Genomic DNA, 24,908 nt, shown 5'->3' with positions numbered 1-24,908 from the left:
GGGGCGAAAGGGATCAAAGGGTATGGGGAGAAAGCGGGAGCAGGCTATTGAGTTGGATGATCAGCCATGATCATAATGAATGGCGGAGCAGGCTCGAAGGGCCGAATGGCCTACTCTTGCTCTGAGTTTCTATGTTTCTATGAAAGGGATAGCAGCATCATGGATAGATCAGGAGAAACTGTCTCGTTGGGGGGAGGAGCGAGGACGAGAGGGACACAGATTTCAGTTAATCGGTAAAAGAAGCAATTGTGTTTTCCTGCTCATCAGGACACCGAACATGCCTAAGGGATTGGTTACAGCAAAAGTACGTAGGCTGGTGTATGAAGGAATTGAGAAGTTGGGAGCAGTATTACAAAGTTGGAGATCTTGTACACATGTCTGAGTTGGTAGGTTCCTCAGAACAAACTGATCCGGACAGGAGAGAGACAGGCAAACTGTACTTCTGTCTCTCACCAGCTGTCCGCACGCAGAAGGTGTTTTGAATTCTTTGTGAAGTGTGTTGTGGTGTGTTTTCCCAAACCCTCAGTGTGTCTGATCCACTTTACTAATCACTCACAGCAAACTCACATTATGATCAACTCGGGTTAGTTTATTTACATTTAAAACCCGGGGCAGGAATGTTCACAATGTCAACCTCCACATTCACACCCACATTCACACCCACACACACTCGCACACCCGCTCACACACACACACACACACACGTATCCACTCTCATGCGCACTCACACAAACACACATACTCACACAAACATATTCTCACAAACACACATACACGCCTACTCACACACACACACTCACACACACACACACATTCACGCTCACACCCTCACATTCAAACACTCACACACCCACACACATAGACATTTACACACACACGTACACACACGTACACAAATGCACAGACACAGTAATGGAGGATAGAAAAAGGAAACTTTTACAATTATGGATAGTAACAGTACAAGAACCAGGGAGATTGAAATGAGTTGACGTGAATTACAGAGTCCGAGAAGAAAAAGTCCAAAGGGTATTTCTGATGTGACCGAGTTTAATCCTGAGTCCAGTGGGAGCTTACTGCACGCAAATTGAAAGCCTTGTTTCTGACAAGACAACTATGAAAACTCTGTAAGGAGTTGCTTCATTGGCTGCAAAAGCAGGCTGGTGATCATCTGAATTAGTGAAAGTTGCTAGAGAAATGCAGGACTTCTGTCCTGTTCCATGTCGCCGGACTCCTGCCTGGATTTATAATGGGGTTTTCCAATGTCTACCGTCACGCTGTCATTCCCACCTCCCACCACTGGTGGCGCTGTAGGGGGCTCCTCCTGGGGGAGTAGGGGAACAGGTGAACTTTCACCTTTTGGACGTGGCCTCGGGCAGCTGGGGATTGTGGGGAAGGGGGGAGGGGCTGGGGATCTTTGGACAATCCTGACACTCTCGTTCTGTGTCCCAGTCTCTCTTCAGGAACAATATTTCTCAATATCAGCTGCCTCGACGCTGGGCAGTGCCTTTTTCTCACAGATGAAAGGGAACTGATCGGAACAACTGACATCATTCCAGTCGGCACTTCTGATAATGGCGCAGTTTTCATTTCCTGCTGCATTATTCGGTTCACCCTGCTCCCATCGGGTAAAACTGGGAAATGGGGAAATAAAAAATACCGATAAAAATCCGACACATTCCTGCACAGAATCAGCAAGATTCCTACAGCCCTGTACAAATCCCAAACTAATCCCACTGTCCCGCTCTCTCCCCATAGCCCTGTATCAATCCCAAACTAATCCCACTGTCCCACTCTCTCCCCATAGCCCTGTATCAATCCCAAACTAATCCCACTGTCCCGCTCTCTCCCCATAGCCCTGTATCAATCCCAAACTAATCCCACTGTCCCGCTCTCTCCCCATAGCCCTGTATCAATCCCAAACTAATCCCACTGTCCCGCTCTCTCCCCATAGCCCTGTATCAATCCCAAACTAATCCCACTGTCCCGCTCTCTCCCCATAGCCCTGTACAAAACCCAAACTAATTCCACTGTCCCGCTCTCTCCCCATAGCCCTGTACAAATCCCCAAACTAATCCCACTGTCCCGCTCTCTCCCCATAGCCCTGTATCAATCCCAAACTAATCCCACTGTCCCACTCTCTCCCCATAGCCCTGTATCAATCCCAAACTAATCCCACTGTCCCACTCTCTCCCCATAGCCCTGTATCAATCCCCAAATTAATCCCACTGTCCCGCACTCTCTCCCCATAGTCCTGTATCAATCCCAAACTAATCCCACTGCCCCGCTCTCTCCCCATAGCCCTGTATCAATCCCAAACTAATCCCACTGTCCCACTCTCTCCCCATAGCCCTGTATCAATCCCAAACTAATCCCACTGTCCCACTCTCTCCCCATAGTCCTGTACAAATCCCCAAACTAATCCCACTGCCCCACTCTCTCCCCATAGCCCTGTATCAATCCCCAAACTAATCCCACTGCCCCGCTCTCTCCCCATAGCCCTGTATCAATCCCAAACTAATCCCCTTGTCCTGCTCTCTCTCTCCATGCGATACTGGGACCCACCTCACTGGGGTCCCATCCACCCATTTCCAGTTTCCTTCACTCTCTCGATCTGTTAGTCCGATCCAGTAATCCCCAGGATTATTCTCGATAGATTTCTTTATGATATTCTGCAGCAGATACAATGATGGAATGTGTTCAGTTAGTATGACTGCCTTAACTCACACAAACGCGCACACACAACTGATACCCAAAATACACCAAACCCTTCCTCAGGAAATTCTCCCTCATTCCCTCTGATTCAATATCGGGAAGACTGAAGCTGTTTTTTTCCGTCTCTGTTCCAAACTCCATTCCTGAGTTACCGACTCCATCCTGGGAACTCCCTGAGTCTGAACCAGACTGTTCACAACCCTGGGGTTGTGTTTAACCTGGAGATGGGATTCCCACCTCATATCCACATCGTCACCAAGACGGCCTCTTCACAACTCCGTAACATCGCCCAGAACCACCCCGGGCTCAGCTCATCGACTACTGAAACCCTCGTTCATGTAGTGTAGAGGGATCATTACTCTGTATCAAACCCTGTGCTGTACCTGTCCTGGGAGTGTTTGATGGGGACAGTGTAGAGGGAGCTTTACTCTGTATCTAACCCCGTGCTGTACCTGTCCTGGGAGTGTTTGATGGGGACACTGTAGAGGGAGCTTTACTCTGTATCTAACCCCGTGCTGTACCTGTCCTGGGAGTGTTTTATGGGCACAGTTTAGAGGGAGCTTTACTCTGTACCTAACCCCGTGCTGTACCTGTCCTGGGAGTGTTTGATGGGGACGGTGTAGAGGGAGCTTTACTCTGTATCTAACCCCGTGCTGTACCTGTCCTGGGAGTGTTTGATGGGGACGGTGTAGAGGGAGCTTTACTCTGTATCTAACCCCGTGCTGTATGTTTGATGGGGACGGTGCAGAGGGATATTTTCTCTCTATCTCATTCTGACAGATGCGTCTGTTATTCTTACCTGTTCCTGTTCTGTATTTATGATGATGAAGTGTGAATTTTGGGATTCACATTGTTGTTTTGCCGAGTCCCAGTTTACTCTCTCCATTGAGAATCTATAGCAATGATGATTATGAACTTTCCAGCCGTTCGGACAGAGAGACTCTGCAAAATTATACAGACTTAATTCAGAGAAATACATCGGGACATTAGGAACAGGAGGAGGCCATTCAGCGCCTCTCGAGCCTGTTACACAGGAACAGGAGGAGACCATTCGGCCCCTCTCGAGCCTGTTACACAGGAACAGGAGGAGACCATTCAGCCCCTCTCGAGCCTGTTACACAGGAACAGGAGGAGGCCATTCAGCCCCTCTCGAGCCTGTTACACAGGAACAGGAGGAGGCCATTCAGCCCCTCTCGAGCCTGTTACACAGGAACAGGAGGATCCCATTCGGCCCCTCTCGAGCCTGTTACACAGGAACAGGAGGAGACCATTCGGCCCCTCTCGAGCCTGTTACACAGGAACAGGAGGAGACCATTCAGCCCCTCTCGAGCCTGTTACACAGGAACAGGAGGAGGCCATTCAGCCCCTCTCGAGCCTGTTACACAGGAACAGGAGGAGGCCATTCAGCCCCTCTCGGGTATTTTACACCATTCTATTGGATCTGCTCTGTACCTTAACTCCCTCGGTTCCGTGACCCTCCATTCCCAACAACAATCTCTCAATCTCAGTTTTGACGTTTCCCTTTGACCTCCGGCTCCCACAGTTTATTTCGGGGGTGGGGAGAGAGTTCCTGATTTCCGCTCCCCTTTGTGTGAAGAGGTGTTTCCTGATGTCCCCCCTGAACGTCCTGGCCCGAATTTTAACCTTCTTCCCGCTTGTTCTCGACTCCCCCTCCCCGGCTCCCCCACAACCCACCGGACCAGAGGAAATAGTTTCTGTCCATCGACCCAATCGAATCTCTTTATTGCTTTAAACGCCTCGGGTCCGGTCGCCGTGGTTTCACCTGTAGGCCTCAGGCTTCGAGTTTGGCTCACCCGCCTGCACCTTATCCAATCTCCTCAATCTGTCGGACAGACCCCCAGACAGGGGGTGGGAGTGGGGAGACAGGGAGTAGGGGTGGGGAGACAGGGGGTATGGGTGGGGAGACAGGGGGTGGGGGTGGGGAGACAGGGTATGGGGGTGGGGAGACAGGGCTTGGGGGTGGGTAGACAGGGGTTGGGGGTGGGGGAGTGGAGACAGGGGGTTGGGGGGGAGACAGGGGGTGGGGAGACAGGGGGTGGGGGTGAGGAGACAGGGGGTGGGGGTGAGGAGACAGGGGGTGGGGGGGGAGACAGGGGGTGGGGGTGGGGAGACAGGGGGTGGGGGTGGGGAGACAAGGGGTGGGGGTGGGGAGACAGGGGGGAGGGGGTGGGGAGACAGGGGGTGGGGGTGAGGAGACACGGGGTTGGGGGGGAGACAGGGGGTGGGGGTGGGGAGACAGGGGATAGGGGTGGGAAGACAGGGGGTGGGGATGGGGAGACAGGGGGTGGGGGGGGAGACAGGGGGTGGGGGTGAGGAGACAGGGGGTGGGGATGAGGAGACAGGGGGTGGGGGGGGAGACAGGGGGTGGGAGTGGAGAGACAGGGGGTGGGGGTGGGGAGACAAGGGGTGGGGGTGGGGAGACAGGGGGGAGGGGGTGGGGAGACAGGCGGTGGGGGTGAGGAGACACGGGGTTGGGGGGGAGACAGGGGGTGGGGGTGGGGAGACAGGGGGTAGGGGTGGGAAGACAGGGGGTGGGGGTGGGGATGGGGAGACAGGGGGTGGGGGGGGAGACAGGGGGTGGGGGTGGAGAGACAGGGGTTGGGGGTGGGGTGATGGGGTGGGGGTGGGGAGACAGGGCGTGGGGGTGGGGTGGGGAGGCTGGGGAGGGTGGGGGTGGGGAGACAGGGCGTGGGGTGGGGGTGGGGAGACAGGGGGCAGGGTGGGCAGACAGGGGGCGGGGATGGGGAGACAGGGAGACAGGGGGCGGGGTGACGGGGCGGGGGCGGGAGACAGGGGGCGAGGGCGGAGAGACAGGGGATGGGGGCGGGGAGACAGGGGCGGGTAGACAGGGGGTGGGGGTGAGGGAGGGGAGACAGGGGATGAGTGAGGGGAGACAGGGGGTGAGGGAGGGGAGACAGGGGGTGGGGGTGGGGGTGGGTAGACAGGGGGTTGGAGTGGGTAGACAGGGGGTGGGGGAGGGGAGACAATGTGTGGGGTGGGTAGACAGGGTTGGGGTGGGGGTGGGGAGACAGGGGGTGGGGGTGGGGAGATAGGGGGTGGGGTGGGGGGACAGCGGGTGGGGAGGCAGGTGGGGGGAGACAGGGGGTCGGGGAGACGGGGTGTGGGGCCGGGGAGAAGGGGTGTGGGGCCGGGGAGACGGGGTGTGGGGCCGGGGAGACGGGGTGTGGGGGCGGGGAGACGGGGTGTGGGGGCGGGGAGACGGGGTGTGGGGGCGGGGAGACGGGGTGTGGGGGCGGGGAGACGGGGTGTGGGGGCGGGGAGACGGGGTGTGGGGGCAGGGAGACGGGGTGTGGGGGCGGGGAGACAGGGGGTGGGGGTGGGGTTGGGGAGACAGGGGGTGGGGGCGATCCCAATGGGACAGAGTGTGGGATGGTGGGAGAGTGGGGAAGGGGGTGGGGGCCGACAGCACCAACTCACCCGAGTAGTTCCGGAGGATGGCGCAGAAAGATCTTCGGTCCTGGAGCGTCTGTTCAAGGGTCTCGGACATATTCCGGATCTTTCCATTCAGCCCCGTCATGTTCTTGTCCATCTGTAGGACTGAGAGAATCACAGGGTCATAGAACTTACAGGGTCAAAGAACCACAGGGTCTGAAGTGCACAGAAGGAGGCCATTTGGCCCATCGTGTCCGCACCGGCTCTCCGAATGAGCGTTCGGACCCAGTGCCATTGCCCTGCCTTTTCCCCCCTGTACCCCTGCACATTGTATCTGTGCAAATAACCATCCAATGCCCCCTTGAATGCCTCAATTCAACCTGCCTCCCCCACATGACCAGGCAGCACATCCCAGACCCGAACCGCTCGGCCTGCGAAAACGTTTTCTCTCACATCGCGTTTGATTCCTTCGCAAATCGCTTAAAAATCTGTGTCCTCTGGGCCCAGTGCGAACAGCTTCTCCCCGTCTCCTCTCTCCAGCCCCCTCTTGACTCTGAACGTCTCCATCAAATCCCCTCTCAGCCTCCTTCTCTCCGAGGAGAATAATCCCAACCTCTCCCGTCTCTGCTCGGAACTGAAGCTTCTCATCCCCAGAAAATCCGTCTAAACCTCTTCTGCGCTTTCTCTCCAATGTGTTCAAATCCTTCCGATAATGTGGCTCTGAGCGGAAACACGCTGTGATGGGTGTGGGGTATATCAGAGTGTTACAGTGAGGGGTGTGGGGTATATCAGAGTGTTACAGTGAGGGGTGTGGGATATATCAGAGTGTTACAGTGAGGGGTGTGGGATATATCAGAGTGTTACAGTGAGGGGTGTGGGGTATATCAGAGTGTTACAGTGAGGGGTGTGGGATATATCAGAGTGTTACAGTGAGGGTTGTGGGATCTATCAGAGTGTTACAGTGAGGGGTGTGGGATATATCAGAGTGTTACAGTGAGGGGTGTGGGGTATGTCAGAGTGTTACAGTGAGGGGTGTGGAGTATGTCAGAGTGTTACAGTGAGGGGTGTGGGATATATCAGAGTGTTACAGTGAGCGGTGTGGGGTATATCAGAGTGCTACAGTGAGGGGTGTGGGGTATATCAGAGTGTTACAGTGAGGGGTATGGGTTATATCAGAGTGCTACAGTGAGGGGTGTGGGGTATATCAGAGTGTTACAGTGAGGGGTGTGGGGTATATCAGAGTGTTACAGTGAGGGGTGTGGGATATATCAGAGTGTTACAGTGAGGGGTGTGGGATCTATCAGAGTGTTACAGTGAGGGGTGTGGGATATATCAGAGTGTTACAGTGAGGGGTGTGGGATATATCAGAGTGTTACAGTGAGGGGTGTGGGGTATATCAGAGTGTTACAGTGAGGGGTGTGGGATATATCAGAGTGTTACAGTGAGGGGAGTGGGGTATATCAGAGCGTTACAGTGAGGGGTGTGGGATATATCAGAGTGTTACAGTGAGGGGTGTGGGGTATATCAGAGTGTTACAGTGAGGGGTGTGGGATATATCAGAGTGTTACAGTGAGGGGTGTGGGATATATCAGAGTGTTACAGTGAGGGGTGTGGGGTATATCAGAGTGTTACAGTGAGGGGTGTGGGGTATATCAGAGTGTTACAGTGAGGGGTGTGGGATATATCAGAGTGTTACAGTGAGGGGTGTGGGACATATCAGTGTGTTACAGTGAGGGGTGTGGGATATATCCGAGTGTTACAGTGAAGCATGTGCAATATATGAGAGTATAACAGTGTGGATTGTGTGATATCAGTGTGTTAAAGTGAAGAATGTGTAATATTTCATAATGTTTCAGTGATGTGTGTAGGAACTATCAGACTGTTACAGTGAGGGGTGTGTGGTATATCAGGGAGTTACAGTGAGGGGTGTGGGATATATCAGAATGTTACAGTGAGGGGTGTGGGAACTATCAGAGTGTTACAGTGAGGGGTGTGTGATATATCAGAGTGTTACAGTGAGGGGTGTGGGATATATCAGAGTGTTACAGTGTGGGTTGTGGGAAATATCAGAGTGTTACAGTGTGGGTTGTGGGAAATATCAGAGTGTTACAGTGAGGGGAGTGGGATATAGCAGAGTGTTACAGTGAGGGGTGTGGGATATATCAGAGTGTTAAAGTGAGGGGTGTAGGATATATCAGAGTGTTACAGTGAGGGATGTGGGATATATAAATGTGTTGCAGTGAGGGGAGTGGGAACTATCAGAGTGTTACAGTGTGGTTTGTGGGATATATCAGTTCGTTACAGTGAGGGGTGTGGGATATATGAGAGTGTTACAGTGAGGGGTGTGGGATATATCAGAGTGTTACAGTGAGGGCTGTGGGATATATCATACTGTTACAGTGAGGGGTGTGGGATATATCAGGGTGTTACAGTGAGGGGTGTGGGATATATCAGAGTGTTACAGTGAGGGGTGTGGGATATATCAGAGTGTTACAGTGAGGGGTCTGGGATATATCAGAGTGTTCCAGTGAGGGGTGTGTGATATTTCAGCGTGTTACAGGGAGGGATGTGGGATATATCAGACTGTTAGAGTGAGGGGTGTGGGGTATGCCTGAGTGTTACAGTGAGGGGTGTGGGATATATCAGTTTGTTTCTGTGAGAGGTGTGGGATTTATCAACATTTTACACTGAGGTGCGTGGTGTAAATCAGTGTTTTACAGTGAGGGGTGTGAGATATATCAGAGTGTTACAGTGAGGGGTGTGGAGTATATTGGAATGTTACAGTGAAGGGTGTGGGATATATCAGAGTGTTACAGTGAGGGCTGCCTAATATATCAGGGTGTTATAGGGAGGTGTGTGGGATATATCAGATTGTTACGGTGAAGGGTGTGGGATATATCAGATTGTTACGGTGAAGGGTGTGGTATATATCAGATTGTTACGGTGAGGGGTGTGGGGAATATCAGTGTTCTAGTGAGTGGTGTGGAATATATCAGTGTTAGTGTGAGAGGGTTTGAATGTATGAATAAACTATGCTACTGATTTAAATCTAGAGAGATGTTGCTGCTTCTCCCTTTAAAGTCTGACCTCACAAACTGAGGGCTTTGGTAAACACACCACAGCCTATTTCCAACATGAAAACACCCCTGCTTACGGACAGAGGGTGAGAAAATAAAGGAGTTCAGTATTGCCTCCGTTCACTCTCTGTAACAGGTTCAGTGTCAGATTCAGTTTCCTACCTTGGACTCTCAGCCCTATCGCAATAACCAAACTGATGATTAGGACAATGAGGCAGGCGATGCCAAGATGTGTTGAAGTTATTGATCTTCTTCCTCCAACTGGTTCCTGCCCTGTTTTACCTGGAATAGAGAAGTAAAGATTGACCCATGTTGAGCAACCCGTGTTACTGCACGGAACAGACAATGGTGACGTATCTACCCCACTTATCAAGAGAAACAACAACCACGTTACTCGTTTATATCCCTCATTTCACATCCCAGTGCACGGTACAGGAGCGTTATCAAAGAGAATCGAACACCGAGTCACACAGGGAGATATTAGGGACAGGAAACCAAAAGCTCAGACACAGAGATCGGTACAAGGAGCGTCTTAAAGGAGGAGAGAGAAACAGAGAAATTGAGGCAGAGAGAGAGAGAGAGAGATAGATAGGCGGAGAGGTTCAGCGAGAGCTTTTTGCAGTTTAGGGTCCAGGCAGCTGAAGGCTTCGGGGAATTACCATAGGTACAGAGTAAAGCCCCTCTACAGTCCCTGTCAAACGCTCCCAAGACAGGGACAGCACGGGGTTAGAAAGAGAGTAAAGCTCCATCTACACTGTCCCCATCAACACTCCCAGGACAGGTACAGCTCAGGTTTAGATACAGAGTAAATATTCCTCTACACCGTCCCCATCAAACACTCTCAGGACAGGTAGAGCACAGGGTTAGATACAGAGTAAAGCTCCCTCTACACTGTCCCCATCAAACACTCAGGACAGGAACAGCATGGGGTTAGATACAGAGTAAAGCCCCCTCTACATCGTCCCCATCAAACACTCCCAGTACAGGTACAGCACGGGGTTAGGTACAGAGTGAAGCTCCCTCTACCCTGTCCCCATCAAACACTCCCAGGACAGGTACAGCACGGGGTTAGATACAGAGTAAAGCACCCTCTACACTGTATTTATCAAACTCTCTATCTCACTTTCTGTCTCTCTGCCTCTCTTTCTCTGTTTCTGTTTTTCCCTCTCTCTCAATGCATATTTGTCTCTCTCACTCTCCCTGTCTTTCTTTCTCTCTCTCACTCTTCTCATTCTCTCTCTCGTTCTTGCTCTATTTCTCTCTCTGTTTCTCCATCTCCACCTCTCTGTCTCTCTCCCTATCTCGCTGTCCCTCTCCTTGCATCTCTCTCTCTCTCCCTCTCTCTCTCTCCCTCTATTGAACAGTTTAACCTACGTTCACTGGGGGCTGTCGTGTTGTTTTTGATGTTTCTCGTATTCATGTAGTCGCTGTCCTGCTCCATGGTTTGTGTCTGAGGGGTCTCTCTCCTCCGTTCCTGTCCTGTCTGCTTCTCTCTCTCTCAGATGTGTCTCAGTCTTTCCTCAGACTCGATGTTAGGGTGAAAAGTTCCTCAAAACTGTTTCTGCCTCTTGGTTCCATTTCACAATGACACTTCCCCTGAGATGAGAATGAGAGGCTGGTTGTACTGACTCCAGGGGCAGCAGTCCCTCTCTCTCAATCTCCCTTTAGCTCCCTCCCTCTCCTTTACTTTCTCTCTGTCGCTCTCTCTCTACCTCTCTCACCATCTCTCTCTCTGTCTCCCTCTCTCTCAATCTCTCTCACCATCTCTCTCTCTGTCTCCCTCTCTCTCAATCTCTCTCACCATCTCTCTCTGTCTCCCTCTTTCTCAATCTCTCTCAATCTCTCTCTGTCTCCCTCTCTCTCAATCTCTCTCACCATCTCTCTCTCTGTTTCCCTCTCTCTCAATCTCTCTCACCATCTGTCTCTCTGTCTGCTTCTCTCTCAATCTCTCTCACCATCTCTCTCTCTGTCCCTCTCTCTCAATCTCTCTCACCATCTCTCTCTCTGTCCCTCTCTCTCAATCTCTCTCACCATCTCTCTCTCTGTCCCTCTCTCTCAATCTCTCTCACCATCTCTCTCTCTGTCTCCCTCTCTCACAATCTCTCTCACAATCTCTCTCTCTCTCTGTCTCCCTCTCTCTCACAATCTCTCTCACCACTTCTCAATCTCCCTTTCTCTCCCTCCCTCTCTCTCTGTCTCTCTTTCACTCTCACTCTGACACTCTCTCTCTGTCGCCCTCTCTTTGTCTCTCCCGTTCTCTGAATCTCTCTCTCTATTTGCCTCTCTCTCTCCACCTTTCTCTGTCTGTCTCTTTCCCTCTTTCTCTCTCTGCCTCACTTTCTTTGTCTCTCTCTCTCTCCGACAGGCATGCGATTAGCCGCTACATCAAAGGTTACTCCAGAAGATAATAGCACATGGTGTAGGGGGTAACATATTAGCATGGATAGATGATTGGTCAGCTAACAGGGAGCAGTGAGTAGGGGTAAATGGGTTTTGTTCGGGTTGGCAAGATGTGACGAGCGGAGAGCCTCAGGGGTCAGTGCTGGGACCTCAACGATTCACCATTTATATGAGTGACTTGGATGAGGGCAGCGAATGTGTGGTCGCTAAATCTGCCGATGACACCAGGATAGGTGGGAAAGTAAGTCTTCAACAGGAGGTAGAGAGTCTGCAAAGGGATATGGACAGGTCAAGCGGATGGGCAAATATTTGGCGGATGGAGTGTAACGTGTGAAAACATGAACCTGCCCAGGAGGCAGGAGGAACAGAAACGCAGTATTCTATTTAAACGGAGAGAGATTTCAGAACTCTGCGGTACGGAGGGATCTGGGTGTCCTGGTGCATGGATCACAAGAAGTTAGTCCGCAGATGCAGCAAGTGATTAGGAAGGCAAATGGAGCGTTGGTGTTTATTGTGAGGGGGATGGAATGTAAAAGTAGGGAAGTTTCACTGCTGCTGTACAGGGTCTTGGAGAGTCCACAGCTGGAGTACTGCGTAGAGATGTGGTCTCCTTATTTGTAAATAGATATAACTGCTTTAGAGACAGTTCAGAGGAGGTTCACTGGGCTGATTCCTGGGATGATGGGGTTTGTCTTATGAGGAGAGGTTAAGCAGGTTGGGCCTGTACCCATTGGGGTTTAGAAGAATGAGAGGCCGTCTTATTGAAACATATAAGATTCTGACAGGGGCTCGCCAGGGTGGATGCTGGGAGGATGTTTACCCCTCGTGGGGGAATCTAGAACGAGGAGTGGGAGGCACAGTTTCAGAATAAGGCGTCTCCCATTGAAGACGGAGATGAGGAGGAATTTCTTCTCTCAGAGGGTGGTCAATCTGTGGAATTCTCTCCCCCAGAGAGCGGTGGAGGCCGGGTCAGTGAATATATTCGAGGCTGAGTTAGACGGGTTTCTGATTGAAAAGGGAGTCGAGGGTTATGGGGAGGGGGTGGGGGAAGGACAAGATCAGCCATGATCTTACTGAATGGCAGAGCAGGCTCGAGGAGCCGAATGGCCTACTCCTGCTCCTAAGTCATATGTCCCCATATTCCTCTCTCTCTCTGTCTCTGCCTCTCTCTCCTTTTGTCTCTGTCTCTGTCCTTCTCGCAACCTCTCTCTCTCTCTCGCCCTCTCTCTCTCTCTCTATTGAACAGTTCAACCTACGTTCACTGGGGGCTGTCGTGTTGTTTTTGATGTGTCTCATGTTCATGTAGTCGCTGTCCTGCTGCATGTTTTGTGTCTGAGGGGTCTCTCTCCTCCGTTCCTGTCCTGTCTGCTTCTCTATCTCTCTCAGATGTATCTCAGTCTTTCCTCAGACTCGATGTCAGGGCGAAAACTTCCTCAAAACTGTTTCTGCCTCTTTGTTCCATTTCACAATGACACTTCCCCTGAGATCAGAATGAGAGGCTGGTTGTACTGACACCAGGGGCAGCAGTCCCTCTCTCTCAATCTCTCTCACCATCTCTCTCTCTGTCTCCCTCTCTCTCAATCTCTCTCACCATCTCTCTCTCTGTCTCCCTTTCTCTCAATCTCTCTCACCATCTCTCTCTCTGTCTCCCTCTCTCTCAATCTCTCTCACCATTTCTCTCTCTGTCCCTCTCTCTCTCTCTCTCAATCTCTCTCATCAAGTCTTTCTCACTGTGCCTCTCTCTCTCTCAATCTCTCACTATATATCTCTGTCTCTCTCTCTCTCTCACGATATCTCTCATCAAGTCTCTCTCAATGTGTCTCTCTCTCTCAATCTCTCTTTATCTCTCTCACTCTCAATGTCTCTCAACATCTCTCACTCTCTCTATCAGTCTCAATCTCTCTCTCCAGCTCTCTGTCTCTCTCTGTCTCAAGCTCTCTCACCATCTCTCTCTATCTCTCTCACTCTCAATCTCTCTCACCATCTCTCTCTCTGTCTGACTCTCTCTCTCTTTTTCATTCCTTTCCTCTCTCTTTGTCTCTCTGTTTCTTTATAATTTTCATACTCTTTCTGTCCATTTCTCTCTCTCGCCCAAACTCTCAGTCCCTCCATCAGTCCGCCAACCCCTCATTCTCTCTCTCCTTCTCTCTCCCTCTCCCTCTATCTCGCTGTCCTTCTCTTCACTTTTCTCTCTCTTTCCCTCTCGTGTAAATGTTAACCTACGTTCACTGGGCGCTGTCCTGTCGGTTTTGATGTGTCTCATATTCATGTAGTTGCTATCACAGAATCACACAGTGCAGAAGTGGTCTTTCGGCCCATCGAGTATGCACTCTGCAACATCTCTCTCGCTGTCTCTCTCACTCTCAGTCCCTCTCACCATCTCTCTCTCTGACCCTTTCAGCCTCAATGTCTGTCACGATCTCTCTCTCTGTCTCTCTCTCTCAACCACTCTCACCATCTCTCTCTCTGTGTCTCTCTTTCTCTCAATCTCTCTCACCATCTCTCTCTCTCTGTCTCTCTCAATCTCAATCTCTCTCACCATCTCTCTCTGTCTCTCTCAATCTCAATCTTTCACCATTACTGACTCTGTGTCTCAACCTCAATCTATCTGACCATCTCTCTCTCAGTATCTCTCACTCTCAATCTCCCTCATCATCTCGCTGTCCCTCAGTCTCAATCTCTCTCACCATCTCTCTTTCTCTCGCACTCTCAATATCTATCTCCATTTCTCTATCTCTCCCTTTCTCAATCTCACTCGCCCTCTCTCTCTCCCTGTCTCTCTCTCTGTCTGACTGTCTGTCTCTCTTTTTCATTCCTTTTCTCTCTCTCTTTGTCTTTCGGTATCTTTATAATTGTCATACTCCTTCTGTCTTTCTGTCTCTCTCCCTCTCTCTCTCTTGCCCTCACTCTCTGTCCCCAACCCCTCAGTCTCTCTCTCTCTCTCTCTCTCTCCCTCTATTGATTAGTTTAACCTATGTTCACTGGGCTCTGTTGTGTTGTTTTTGATGTGTCTCATATTCATGTAGTCGCTGTCCTGCTCCATGGTTTGTGTCTGAGGGGTCTCTCTCCTCCTTTCCTGTCCTGTCTGCTTCTCTCTCTCTCTCAGATGTGTCTCAGTCTTTCCTCAGACTCTATGTCATTGCGAAAACTTCCTCAAAACTGTTTCTGCCTCTTCATTCTATTTCACAATGTCACTTCCCCTGAGATCAGTATGAGGCGCTGGTTGTACTGACACCAGGGACAGCAGTCCCTCTCTCTCAATCTTTCTCTCCATTTCTCTCTCTGTCTCCCTCTCTCTCAATCTCTCTTATCATCTGTCTCTCTCTCTCCCCCTCTCTCTCAATCTCTCACCATCTCTCCCTCTGTCCCTTTCTCTCAACATATCTCTGTCTCTCTCTCTCTCAATATCTCTCACCAAGTCTATCTCACTGTCCCTCTCTCTCTCTGTTTCTCTCTTTCTCTCGCACCATCTCTCTCTCTGTCTCTCTCACTCTCAAACTCTCTTACCCTATCTCTCTCTGTCTCTCTCAGTCTCAATGTCTGTCAAAATCTCTCTGTATCTCTCTCTCTCAATCACTCTCACCATCTCTCTCTCTGTTTCTTTCTTTCCCTCACACCAACTCTCTCGCTCTCAAACCCTCTTACCCTATCTCTCTCTATCTCTCTCAGTCTCAATGTCTCTCTCTATCTCTCTCTCACTATCTCTCTATCTGTCCCTCTCAGTCTCAATCTCTCTCACCATCTCTCTCTCTTTCTCTCGCACTCTCAACATGTCTCTCCATTTCTCTGCATCTCCCTTTTTCAATCTGACTCACCATCTCTCTCTCTCCCTGTATCTCTCTCTCTCTCTCTGTCTGATTCTCTCTCTCTTTTTCATTCCTTATCTCTCTCTCTCTCTCTCTCTTTGTCCCTTGTTGTCTTTATAATTGTCATAATCCTCCTGTTTCTCTCCCTCTCTCTCTCTCACCCCCCTCTCTGTCCGAACATCTGACCCCCAACCCCTCAATCTCTCTCTCTCTCCCTCTCTCTCTCTCTCCCTCTCTTTCTCTCTCTCTCACCCTCTCTCTCCCTCTCTCCCTCTATTTAACAGTTTAACCTAAGTTCGCTGGGTGCTGTTGTGTTGTTTTTGATGCGTCTCATATTCATGTAGTTGATGTCCTGCTCCATGGTTTGTGTCTGAGGGGTTTCTCTCCTTCGTTCCTGTCCTGTCTGCTTCTCTCTCTCTCTCTCTCAGATGTGCCTCAGTCTATCCTCAGACTCAATGTCAGGGCGAAAACGTCTTCAAAACTGTTTCTGCTTCTTCGTTCCATTTCACAATGACTCTTCCCCTGAGATCAGAATGAGAGGCTGGTTGTACTGACTCCAAGGGCAGCAGTCCCTCTCTCTCAATCTCTCTCAGCATCTTTCTCTCTGTCTCCCTCTCTCTCAATCTCTCTCACCATCTCTCTCTCTGTCTCCCTCTCTCTGAATCTCTCTCACCATCTCTCTCTCTGTCTCCCTCTCTCTGAATCTCTCTCACCATCTCTCTCTCTGTCTCCCTCCCTCAATCTCTGTCACCATCTCTCTCTCTGTCTCCCTCTCTCTCAATATCTCTCACCACGTCTATCTCTCTGTCTCCCTCTCTCAATCTCTCTCACCATCTCTCTCTCTGTCTCCCTCTCTCAATCCCTGTCACCATCTCTCTCTCTGTCTCCTTCTCTCTCAATATCCCTCACCACGTCTCTCTCTCTGTCTCCCTCTCTCAATCTCTTTCACCAACTCTCTCTCTGTCTCCCTCTCTCAATCTCTGTCACCATCTCTCTCTGTCTCCCTCTCTCTCAATCTCTCTCACCATCTCTCTCTCTGTCTCCCTCTGTCTCAGTCTCTCTGACCATCTCTCTCTCTGTCTCCCTCTCTCAATCTCTGTCACCATCTCTCTCTCTGTCTCCCTCTCTCTCAATCTCTCTCATCATCTCTCCCTCTGTCTCTCTTTCTCAATCTCTCTCACCATCTTTGTCTCTCAACATCTCTCACCCTGTCTCTATCAGACTCAATCTCTCTCTCCAGCTCTCTCTCTCTATCTCCTGCTCTCTCAACCTCTCTCACCATCTATCTCTCTCACTCTCAATCTCTCTCACCATCTCTCTCTGTCTGACTCTCTCTATTTTTCATTACTTTCCTCTCTCGCTTTGTCTTGGTTTCTTTATAATTTTCATACTCTTTCTGTCTTTCTGTCTCTCTCTCGCCCTAACTCTTAGTCCCTCCATCTGTCCCCCAACCCCTCATTCTCTCTCTTTCCCTCTCCCTCTCTCTCCCTGTCCTTCTCTTTACTTCTCTCTCTCTCTCTCTCCCTCTAGTGTAAATTTTAACCTATGTTCACTGGGCGCTGTCCTGTCGGTTTTGATATGACTCATATTCATGTACTTGCTATCACAGAATCTCACAGTGCAGAAGAGTCCCTTCGGCCCATCGAGTATGCACTGTGCAACATCTCTCTCGCTGTCTCTCTCACTCTCAGCCATTCTCACCATCTCTCTCTTTCTCACTCAGCCTCAATGTCTGTAACGATCTCGCTCTCAGTGCCTCTCTCTCGCACCATCTCTCTCTCTGTCTCTCTCTCTGTCACTCTCTCTCTCTATCTCTCTCACTTTTAATCTCTCTCACCATCTCTCTCTCTGTCTCTCTCAATCTCTCTCCCTGTCCCTCTCATCACCTCTCTCTGTCTCTCCCACTCTCAATATTTCTTTCCATTTCTCTGCCTCTCGCTTTCTCAATCCCTCTCACCATCTGTCTCTCCATCTTTCTCTCTCTGTCTGACTCTCTCTTTTTCATTCCTTTCCTCCCTCTCTCTGTCTCTCAGTATTTTTATAATTTACATAATCTTTCTGTCTTTCTGTCTCTATCTCTCTCTCTCCCGCACTCTCAGTCCCTTCATCTGTCCCCCAACCCATAATTCTCTCTCTCTCCCTCTCTCTCACTCTCCCTCTCTCTCGTTGTCCTTCTCTCTCTCTCTCTCTCTCTCTCTCCCTCTAGTGTAAATTTTAACCTACATTCACTGGGCGCTGTCCTGTCGGTTCTGATGTGTCTCATATTCATGTAGTTGCTATCACAGAATCTCACAGTGCAGAAGAGGCCCTTCGGCCCATCGAGTTTACACTGTTCACCATCTCTCTCGCTGTCTCTCTCGCTCTCAGACCCTCTCACCATCTCTCTCTCTGTTTCTCTTTTTCTCTCGCACCATCCCTCTCTCTCAGTCTCTCTCGCACTCAAACTCTCTAACCCTACCTCTCTCTGTCTTTCTCAGTCTCAATGTCTCTCACTATCTCTCTCTCTCTTTCTCTCACACTCTCAATATCTCTCTCCATTTCTCTTCCTCTCCCTTACTCAAACTCACTCACCATCTGTCGCTCCCCGTCTCTCTCTCTCTCTGTCTGTCAGTCTCTCTTTTTCATTCCTGATCTCTCTCGCTCTTTGTTTCTCGGTGTCTTTATAATTGTCATACTCTTTCTGTCTTTCTGTCTCTCGCTCTCTCTCTCACCCTCACTCTCTGCCCCTCCATCTGTCCCCCAACCCCTCAGTCTCTGTCTTTCTCCTTCTCTCCCCCTCTATCGAGCAGTTCAACCTACGTTCACTGGGGGCTGTCGTGTTGTTTTTGATGTGTCTCATATTCATGTAGTCGGTGTCCTGCTCCACGGTTTGTGTCTGAGGGGTCTCTCTCCACCATTCCTGTCCTGTCTGCTTCTCTATCTCTCTCAGATGTGTCTCAGTCTTTCCTCAGACTCGATGTTAGGGCGTAAACTTCCTCAAAACTGTTTCTGCCTCTTCATTCCATTTCACAAAGACACTTCCCCTGAGATCAGAATGAGAGGCTGGTTGTACTGACTCCAGGGGCAGCAGTTCCTCTCTCTCAATCTCTCTCACCATCTCTCTCTCTGTCTCCCTCTGTCTCAATCTCTCCCACCATCTCTCTCTCTGTCTCCATCTCTCTCAATCTCTCTCACCATCGCTCTCTCTGTCTCCCTCTGTCTCAGTCTCTCTCACCATCTCACTCGCTGTCTCCCTCTCTCTCAATCTCTCTCACAATCTCTCTCTCTGTCTCCCTCTCTCAATCTCTGTCACCATCTCTCTCTCGGTCTCCCTCTCTCTCAATCTCTCTCACCGTCTCTCTCTCTGTCTCTCTCTCTCAATATCTCTCACCACATCTCTCTCTCTGTCTCCCTCTGTCTCAGTCTCTCTCACCATCTCTCTCCCTGTCTCCCTCTCTCTCAATCTCTCTCACCATCTCTCTCTCTGTCTCCCTCTCTCTCAATCTCTCTCACCATCTCTCTCTCTGTCTCAGTCTCTCAATCTCTGTCACCATCTCTCTCTCTGTCTCTCAATATCTCTCACCACATCTCTCTCTCTGTCTCCCTCTCTCAATCTCTGTCACCATCTCTCTCTCTGTCTCCCTCTCTCTCAATATCTCTCACCACGTCTCTCTCTCTGTCTCCCTCTCTCAATCTCTGTCACCATCTCTCTCTCTGTCTCCCTCTCTCTCAATCTCTCTCACCATCTTTGTCTCTCAACATCTCTCACCCTGTCTCTATCAGTCTCAATCTCTCTCTCTAGCTCTCTCTCTCTCTATCTCTCTCACTCTCAATCTCTCTCACCATCTCTCTTTGTCTGGCTCTCTATTTTTCATTCCTTTCCTCTCTCGCTTTGTCTTGGTTTCTTTATAATTTTCATACTCTTTCTGACTTTCTGTCTCTCTCTCGCCCTAACTCTCATTCCCTCCATCTGTCCCCCAACCCCTCATTCTCTCTCTTTCCCTCTCCCTCTCTCTCCCTGTCCCTCTCTTTACTTCTCTCTCTCTCTCCCTCTAAACTTCCTCAAAACTGTTTCTGCCTCTTCGTTCCATTTCACAATGACACTACCCCTGAGATCAGAATGAGAGGCTGGTTGTACTCACTCCAGGGGCAGCAGTCCCTCTCTCTCAATCTCTCTCACCATCTCTCTCTCTGTCTCCCTCTCTCTCAATATCTCTCACCACATCTCTCTCTCTGTCTCTCTCTCTCAATCTCTCTCACCATCTCTCTCTATGTCTCCCTCTCTCAATCTCTGTCACCATCTCTCTCTCTGTCTCCCTCTCTCTCAATATCTCTCACCACGTCTCTCTCTCTGTCTCCCTCTCTCAATCTCTGTCACCATCTCTCTCTCTGTCTCCCTCTCTCTCAATCTCTCTCACCATCTCTCTCTCTGTCTCCCTCTCTCAAGCTCTGTCACCATCTCTCTCTCTCTGTCTCCCTCTCTCTCAATCTCTCTCATCATCTCTCCCTCTGTCTCTCTTTCTCAATCTCTCTCACCATCTCTCTCTCTGTCTCTCTCTCTCTTAATATCTCTCACCAAGTCTCTCTCTCTGTCCCTCTTTCTCAATCTCTCTCACCATCTTTGTCTCTCAACATCTCTCACCCTGTCTCTATCAGTCTCAATCTCTCTCTCCAGCACTCTCTCTCTATCTACCCCTCTCTCAAGCTCTCTCACCATCTATCTCTCTGACTCTCTCACTCTCAATCCCTCTCACCATCTCTCTCTGTCTGACTCTCTCTATTTTTCAGTCCTTTCCTCTCTCCCTTTGTCTCTCGGTTTCGTTATAATTTTCATACTCTTTCTGTCTTTCGCCCTAACTCTCAGTCCCTCCATCTGTCCCCCAACCCCTCATTCTCTCTCTTTCCCTCTCCCTCTCTCTCCCTGTCCTTCTCTTTACTTCTCTCTCTCTCTCCCTCTCTCCCTCTAGTGTAAATTTTAACCTACATTCACTGGGCGCTGTCCTGTCGGTTTTGATGTGACTCATATTCATGTAGTTGCTATCACAGAATCTCACAGTGCAGAAGAGACCCTTCGGCCCATCGAGTATGCACTCTGCAACATCTCTCTCGCTGTCTCTCACACTCTCAGCCCTTCTCACCATCTCTCGCTTTCTCACTCAGCCTCAATGTCTGCAACGATCTCTCTCTCAGTGCCTCTCTCTCTCAATCTCTCGCACCATCTCTCTCTCTGTCTCTCTCTCTCTCAATCTCTCTCACCATCTCTCGCTCTGTCTCTCTGAATCTCTCTCCCTGTCTCTCTCATCACCTCTCTCTCTGTCTCTCCCACTCTCAATATTTCTTTCCATTTCTCTGCCTCTCGCTTTCGCAATCTCTCTCACCATCTGTCTCTCCATCTTTCTCTCTCTGTCTGAATCTCTTTTTCATTCCTTTCCTCCCTCTCTCTGTCTCTCAGTATTTTTATAATTTTCATAACCTTTCTGTCTTTCTGTCTCTATCTCTCTCTCTCCCACACTCTCATTCTCTTCATCTGTCCCCCAACCCATAATTCTCTCTCTCTTCCTCTCTCTCACTCCCCCTCTCTCTCGCTGTCCTTCTCTTTACTTCTCTCTCTCCCTCTAGTGTAAATTTTAACCTACATTCACTGGGCGCTGTCCTGTCGGTTCTGATGTGTCTCATATTCATGTAGTTGCTAACACAGAATCACACAGTGCAGAAGAAGCCCTTCGGCCCATCGAGTATGCACTCTGCAACATCTCTCTCGCTGTCCCTCTCGCTCTCAAACTCTCTAACCCTACCTCTCTCTGTCTTTCTCAGTCTCAATGTCTCACTATCTCTCTCTCTCTTTCTCTCGCACTCTCAATATCTCTCTCCATTTCTCTTCCTCTCCCTTACTCAATCTCACTCACCATCTGTCGCTCCCCGTCTCTCTCTCTCTCTCTGTCTGACAGTCTCTCTTTTTCATTCCTTATCTCTCTCTCTCTCTCTCTTTGTCTCTCGGTGTCTTTATAATTGTCATACTCTTTCTGTCTTTCTGTCTCTCTCTCTCTCTTTCCCTCTCTCACCCTCACTCTCTGTCCCACCATCTGTCCCCCAACCCCTCAGTCTCTCTCTTTCTCCCTCCCTCTCTCTCTGTCTCGCTCCCTCCGTCTCTCTCTTTCCCTCTATTGAACAGTTTAACCTACGTTCACTGGGCGCTGTCGTGTTGTTTTTGATGTGTCTCATATTCAAGCAGTCGGTGTCCTGCTCCATGGTTTGTGTCTGAGGGGGTCTCTCTCCTCCGTTCCTGTCCTGTCTGCTTCTCTCTCTCTCTCAGATGTGTCTCAGTCTTTCCTCAGACTCTATGTCAGGGCGTAAACTTCCTCAAAACTGTTTCTGTCTCTTTGTTCCATTTCACAATGACACTTCCCCTGAGATCAGAATGAGAGGCTGGTTGTACTGACTCCAGGGGCAGCAGTCCCTCTCTCTCAATCTCTCTCACCATCTCTCTCTCTGTCTCCCTCTCTCTCAATCTCTCTCAGCATCTCTCTCTCTGTCTCCCCCTCTCTCAATCTCTCTCACCATCTCTCTCTCTGTCTCCCTCTCTTTCAGTCTCTCTCACCATCTCTCTCTGTCTCCCTCTCTCTCAATCTCTCTCTCTCTGTCTCCCTCTCTCTCAATCTCTCTCACCATCTCTCTCTCTGTCTCCTTCTCTCTCAATATCTGTCTCTCTGTCTCCCTCTCTCTCAATCTCTCTCACCATCTCTCTCTCTGTCTCCCTCTCTCTCAATCTCTCTCACCATCTCTCTCTGTCTCCCTCTCTTTCAATATCTCTCTCTGTCTCCCTCTCTCTCAATCTCTCTCACCATCTCTCTCTCTGTCTCCCTCTCTCTCAATCTCTCTCACCATCTCTCGCTCTGTCTCCCTCTCTCTCAATCTCTCTCACCATCTCTCTCTCTGTCTCCCTCTCTCTCAATCTCTCTCACCAGTTCTCAATCTCTGTTCCTCTCCCTCCCCACCTCTCTCTCTCTCTTTCACTCTCACTCTGTCTGTCTCTCTCTGTCGCTCTCTCTCTGTCTCCTCCGTTCTCTGAATCCCTCTCTCCATCTGCGTCTCTCTCTCTCTCTATCTCCCCTTGTCCCTGTCTGTCTCTTTCCCTCTTTCTCTCTCTCTCTCGCTCTCTCTCTCCGACAGGCATGTGATCAGCCGCCACATCAAAGGTTACTCTGGAAGATAAGAGCAAATGGTGTAGGAGGTAACATATTAACATGGATAGAGGATTGGTCAGCTAACAGGGAGCAGCGAGTAGGGGTAAATGGGTTTTTTTCGGGTTGACAAGATGTGACGAGCGGAGAGCCTCAGGGGTCAGTGCTGGGACTTCAACGATTCACCATTTATATGAGTGACTTGGATGAGGGCAGCGAATGTGTGGTCACTAAATCTGCCGATGACACCAGGATAGGTGGGAAAGTCAGTCGTCAACAGGAGGTAGAGGGTCTGCAAAGGGATATGGACAGGTCAAGTGGGTGGGAAGTTTTACTGCTGCTGTACAGGGCCTTGGCGAGTCCGCAGCTGGAGTACTGCGTAGAGTTGTGGTCTCCTTATTTGTAAATAGATATAACTGCTTTAGAGACAGTTCAGAGGAGGTTCACTGGGCTGATTCCTGGGAAGAAGGGGTTTGTCTTATCAGGAGAGGTTGAGCAGGTTGGGCCTGTACCCATTGGAGTTTAGAAGAATGAGAGGCCGTCTTATTGAAACATATAAGATCCTGACAGGGGCTCGACAGGGTGGATGCTGGGAGGATGTTTCCCCCTCGTGGGGGAATCTAGAACGAGGAGTGGGAGGCACAGTTTCAGAATAAGGGGTCTCCCATTGAAGACGGAGATGAGGAGGAATTTCTTCTCTCGGAGGGTGGTCAGTCTGTGGAATTCTCTCCCCCAGAGAGCGGTGGAGGCCGGGTCAGTGAATATATTCAAGGCTGAGTTAGACGGGTTTCTGATTGACAAGGGAGTCGAGGGTTATGGGGAGGGGGTGGGGTGAGTCAAGATCAGCCATAATCCTACTGAATGGCAGAGCAGGCTCGAGGGGCCGAATGGCCTACTCCTGCTCCTAAGTCATATGTCCCCATGTTCCTCTCTCTCTCTCTGTCTCTGCCTCTCTCTCCCTTTGTCTCTGTCTCTGTCCATCTCTCTCCCTCTCTCTCTCATCCTCTCTCTCTCCCTCTATTGAACAGTTTAACCTACCTTCACTGGGGGCTGTTGTGTTGTTTTTGATGTGTCTCGTATTCCTGTCGTCGGTGTCCTGCTCCATGGTTTGTGTCTGAGCGGGTCTCTCTCCTCCGTTCCTGTCCTGTCTGCTTCTCTCTCTCTCTCAGATGTGTCTCAGTCTTTCCTCAGACTCTATGTCAGGGCGAAAACTTCCTCAAAACTGTTTCTGCCTCTTCGTTCCATTTCACAATGACACTTCCTCTGAGATCAGAATGAGAGGCTGGTTGTACTGACTCTAGGGGCAGCTGTCCCTCTCTCTCAATCTCTCTCTCTGTCCCTCTCTCTCTCTCTCTCAATCTCTAACCATATCTCTCTGTCTGTCTCTCTCTCTCTCAATATCTCTCATCAAGTCTCTCTCACTGTGCGCCTCTCTCTCTCTCAATCTCTCTTGCGATCTCACTCTTTATCTCTCTCACTCTCAATGTCTCTCAACATCTCTCTCTCTAACCCTCTCAGCCTCAATGTCTGTCACAATCTCTCTCTGTGTCTCTCTCTCTCAACCACTCTCACCATCTCTCTCTCTGTCTCCATCTCTCTCAATATCTCTCACCACGTCTCTCTCTGTCTCCATCTCTCAATCTCTGTCACCATCTCTCTCTCTGTCTCCCTCTCTCAATCTCTGTCACCATCTCTCTCTCTGTCTCTCTTTCTCAATATCTCTCACCACATCTCTCTCTCTGTCCCTCTCTCTCAATCTCTCTCACCATCTCTCTCTCTGTCTCCCTCTCTCAATCTCTGTCACCATCTCTCTGTCTCCCTCTCTCTGTCTCTCTCATCATCTCTCCCTCTGTCTCTCTTTCTCAATCTCTCTCACCATCTCTCTCTCTGTCTCTCTCTCTTAATATCTCTCACCACGTCTCTCTCTGTCCCTCTCTCTCAATCTCTCTCACCATCTCTCTCTCCCCATCTCTCTCTCTCTCTGTCTGAATGTCTGTATCTGTCTTTCATTCGTTATCTCTCTCTCTCTCTTTGTTTCTCGGTGTCTTTATAATTGTCATACTCTTTCTGTCTTTCCATCTCTCTCTCTCTCTCTCTCTCCCTCTCACCCTCACTCTCTGCCCCTCCATCTGTCCCCCAACCCCTCAGTCTCTGTCCTTCTCCTTCTCTCTCCCTCTATCGAGCAGTTCAACCTACGTTCACTGGGGGCTGTTGTGTTGTTTTTGATGTGTCTCATATTCATGTAGTCGCTGTCCTGCTCCATGGTTTGTGTCTGAGGGGTCTCTCTCCACCGTTCCTGTCCTGTCCGCTTCTCTATCTCTCTCAGATGTGTCTCAGTC

The 24,908-nt window shown here is 50.1% G+C and overlaps 1 protein-coding gene across 3 annotated transcripts; it reads right to left on the bottom strand.

The window, feature by feature from the left end:
• Positions 1-570: 570 nt before the first annotated feature.
• On the bottom strand, positions 571-24,908 carry LOC144677788 (CD209 antigen-like protein C). 3 transcript variants are annotated; one of them, XM_078537809.1, is made up of 6 exons: positions 23,608-24,908; positions 9,366-9,485; positions 6,172-6,291; positions 3,512-3,654; positions 2,563-2,669; positions 571-1,631 (listed from the first exon to the last, which is right to left on the bottom strand). In XM_078537809.1, the coding sequence occupies exons 1-6, from the start codon at positions 23,672-23,674 to the stop codon at positions 1,457-1,459; spliced, it is 732 nt and encodes a 243-aa protein (XP_078393935.1). In that variant the 5' UTR covers positions 23,675-24,908; the 3' UTR covers positions 571-1,456. The 3 variants fall into 3 exon arrangements, with proteins under 3 accessions (XP_078393935.1, XP_078393936.1, XP_078393937.1); XM_078537810.1 differs by lacking the exon at positions 23,608-24,908 and adding an exon at positions 21,571-21,725; XM_078537811.1 differs by lacking the exon at positions 23,608-24,908 and adding an exon at positions 10,578-11,043.

Source organism: Cetorhinus maximus, unplaced genomic scaffold (genome assembly GCF_964194155.1).
Source record: "Cetorhinus maximus unplaced genomic scaffold, sCetMax3.hap1.1 HAP1_SCAFFOLD_3068, whole genome shotgun sequence".
NCBI lineage: Eukaryota > Metazoa > Chordata > Chondrichthyes > Lamniformes > Cetorhinidae > Cetorhinus > Cetorhinus maximus.
The sequence above is the reverse complement of the archived record's forward strand: the minus strand, read 5'-3'. Positions and strand labels throughout refer to the sequence as shown.

Excerpts from the sequence above, each read along its gene's own strand:
- LOC144677788 (XM_078537809.1), bottom strand. The coding sequence starts at position 23,674 with ATGGAGCAGGACACCGACGACAGGAATACGAGACACATCAAAAACAAC. Across the intron at positions 6,292-9,365 it reads GATAGGGCTGAGAGTCCAAG|TCCTACAGATGGACAAGAAC; the intron begins GTAGGAAACTGA and ends TGATTCTCTCAG. Across the intron at positions 3,655-6,171 it reads CATCCTCCGGAACTACTCGG|AGTCTCTCTGTCCGAACGGC; the intron begins GTGAGTTGGTGC and ends ATAATTTTGCAG.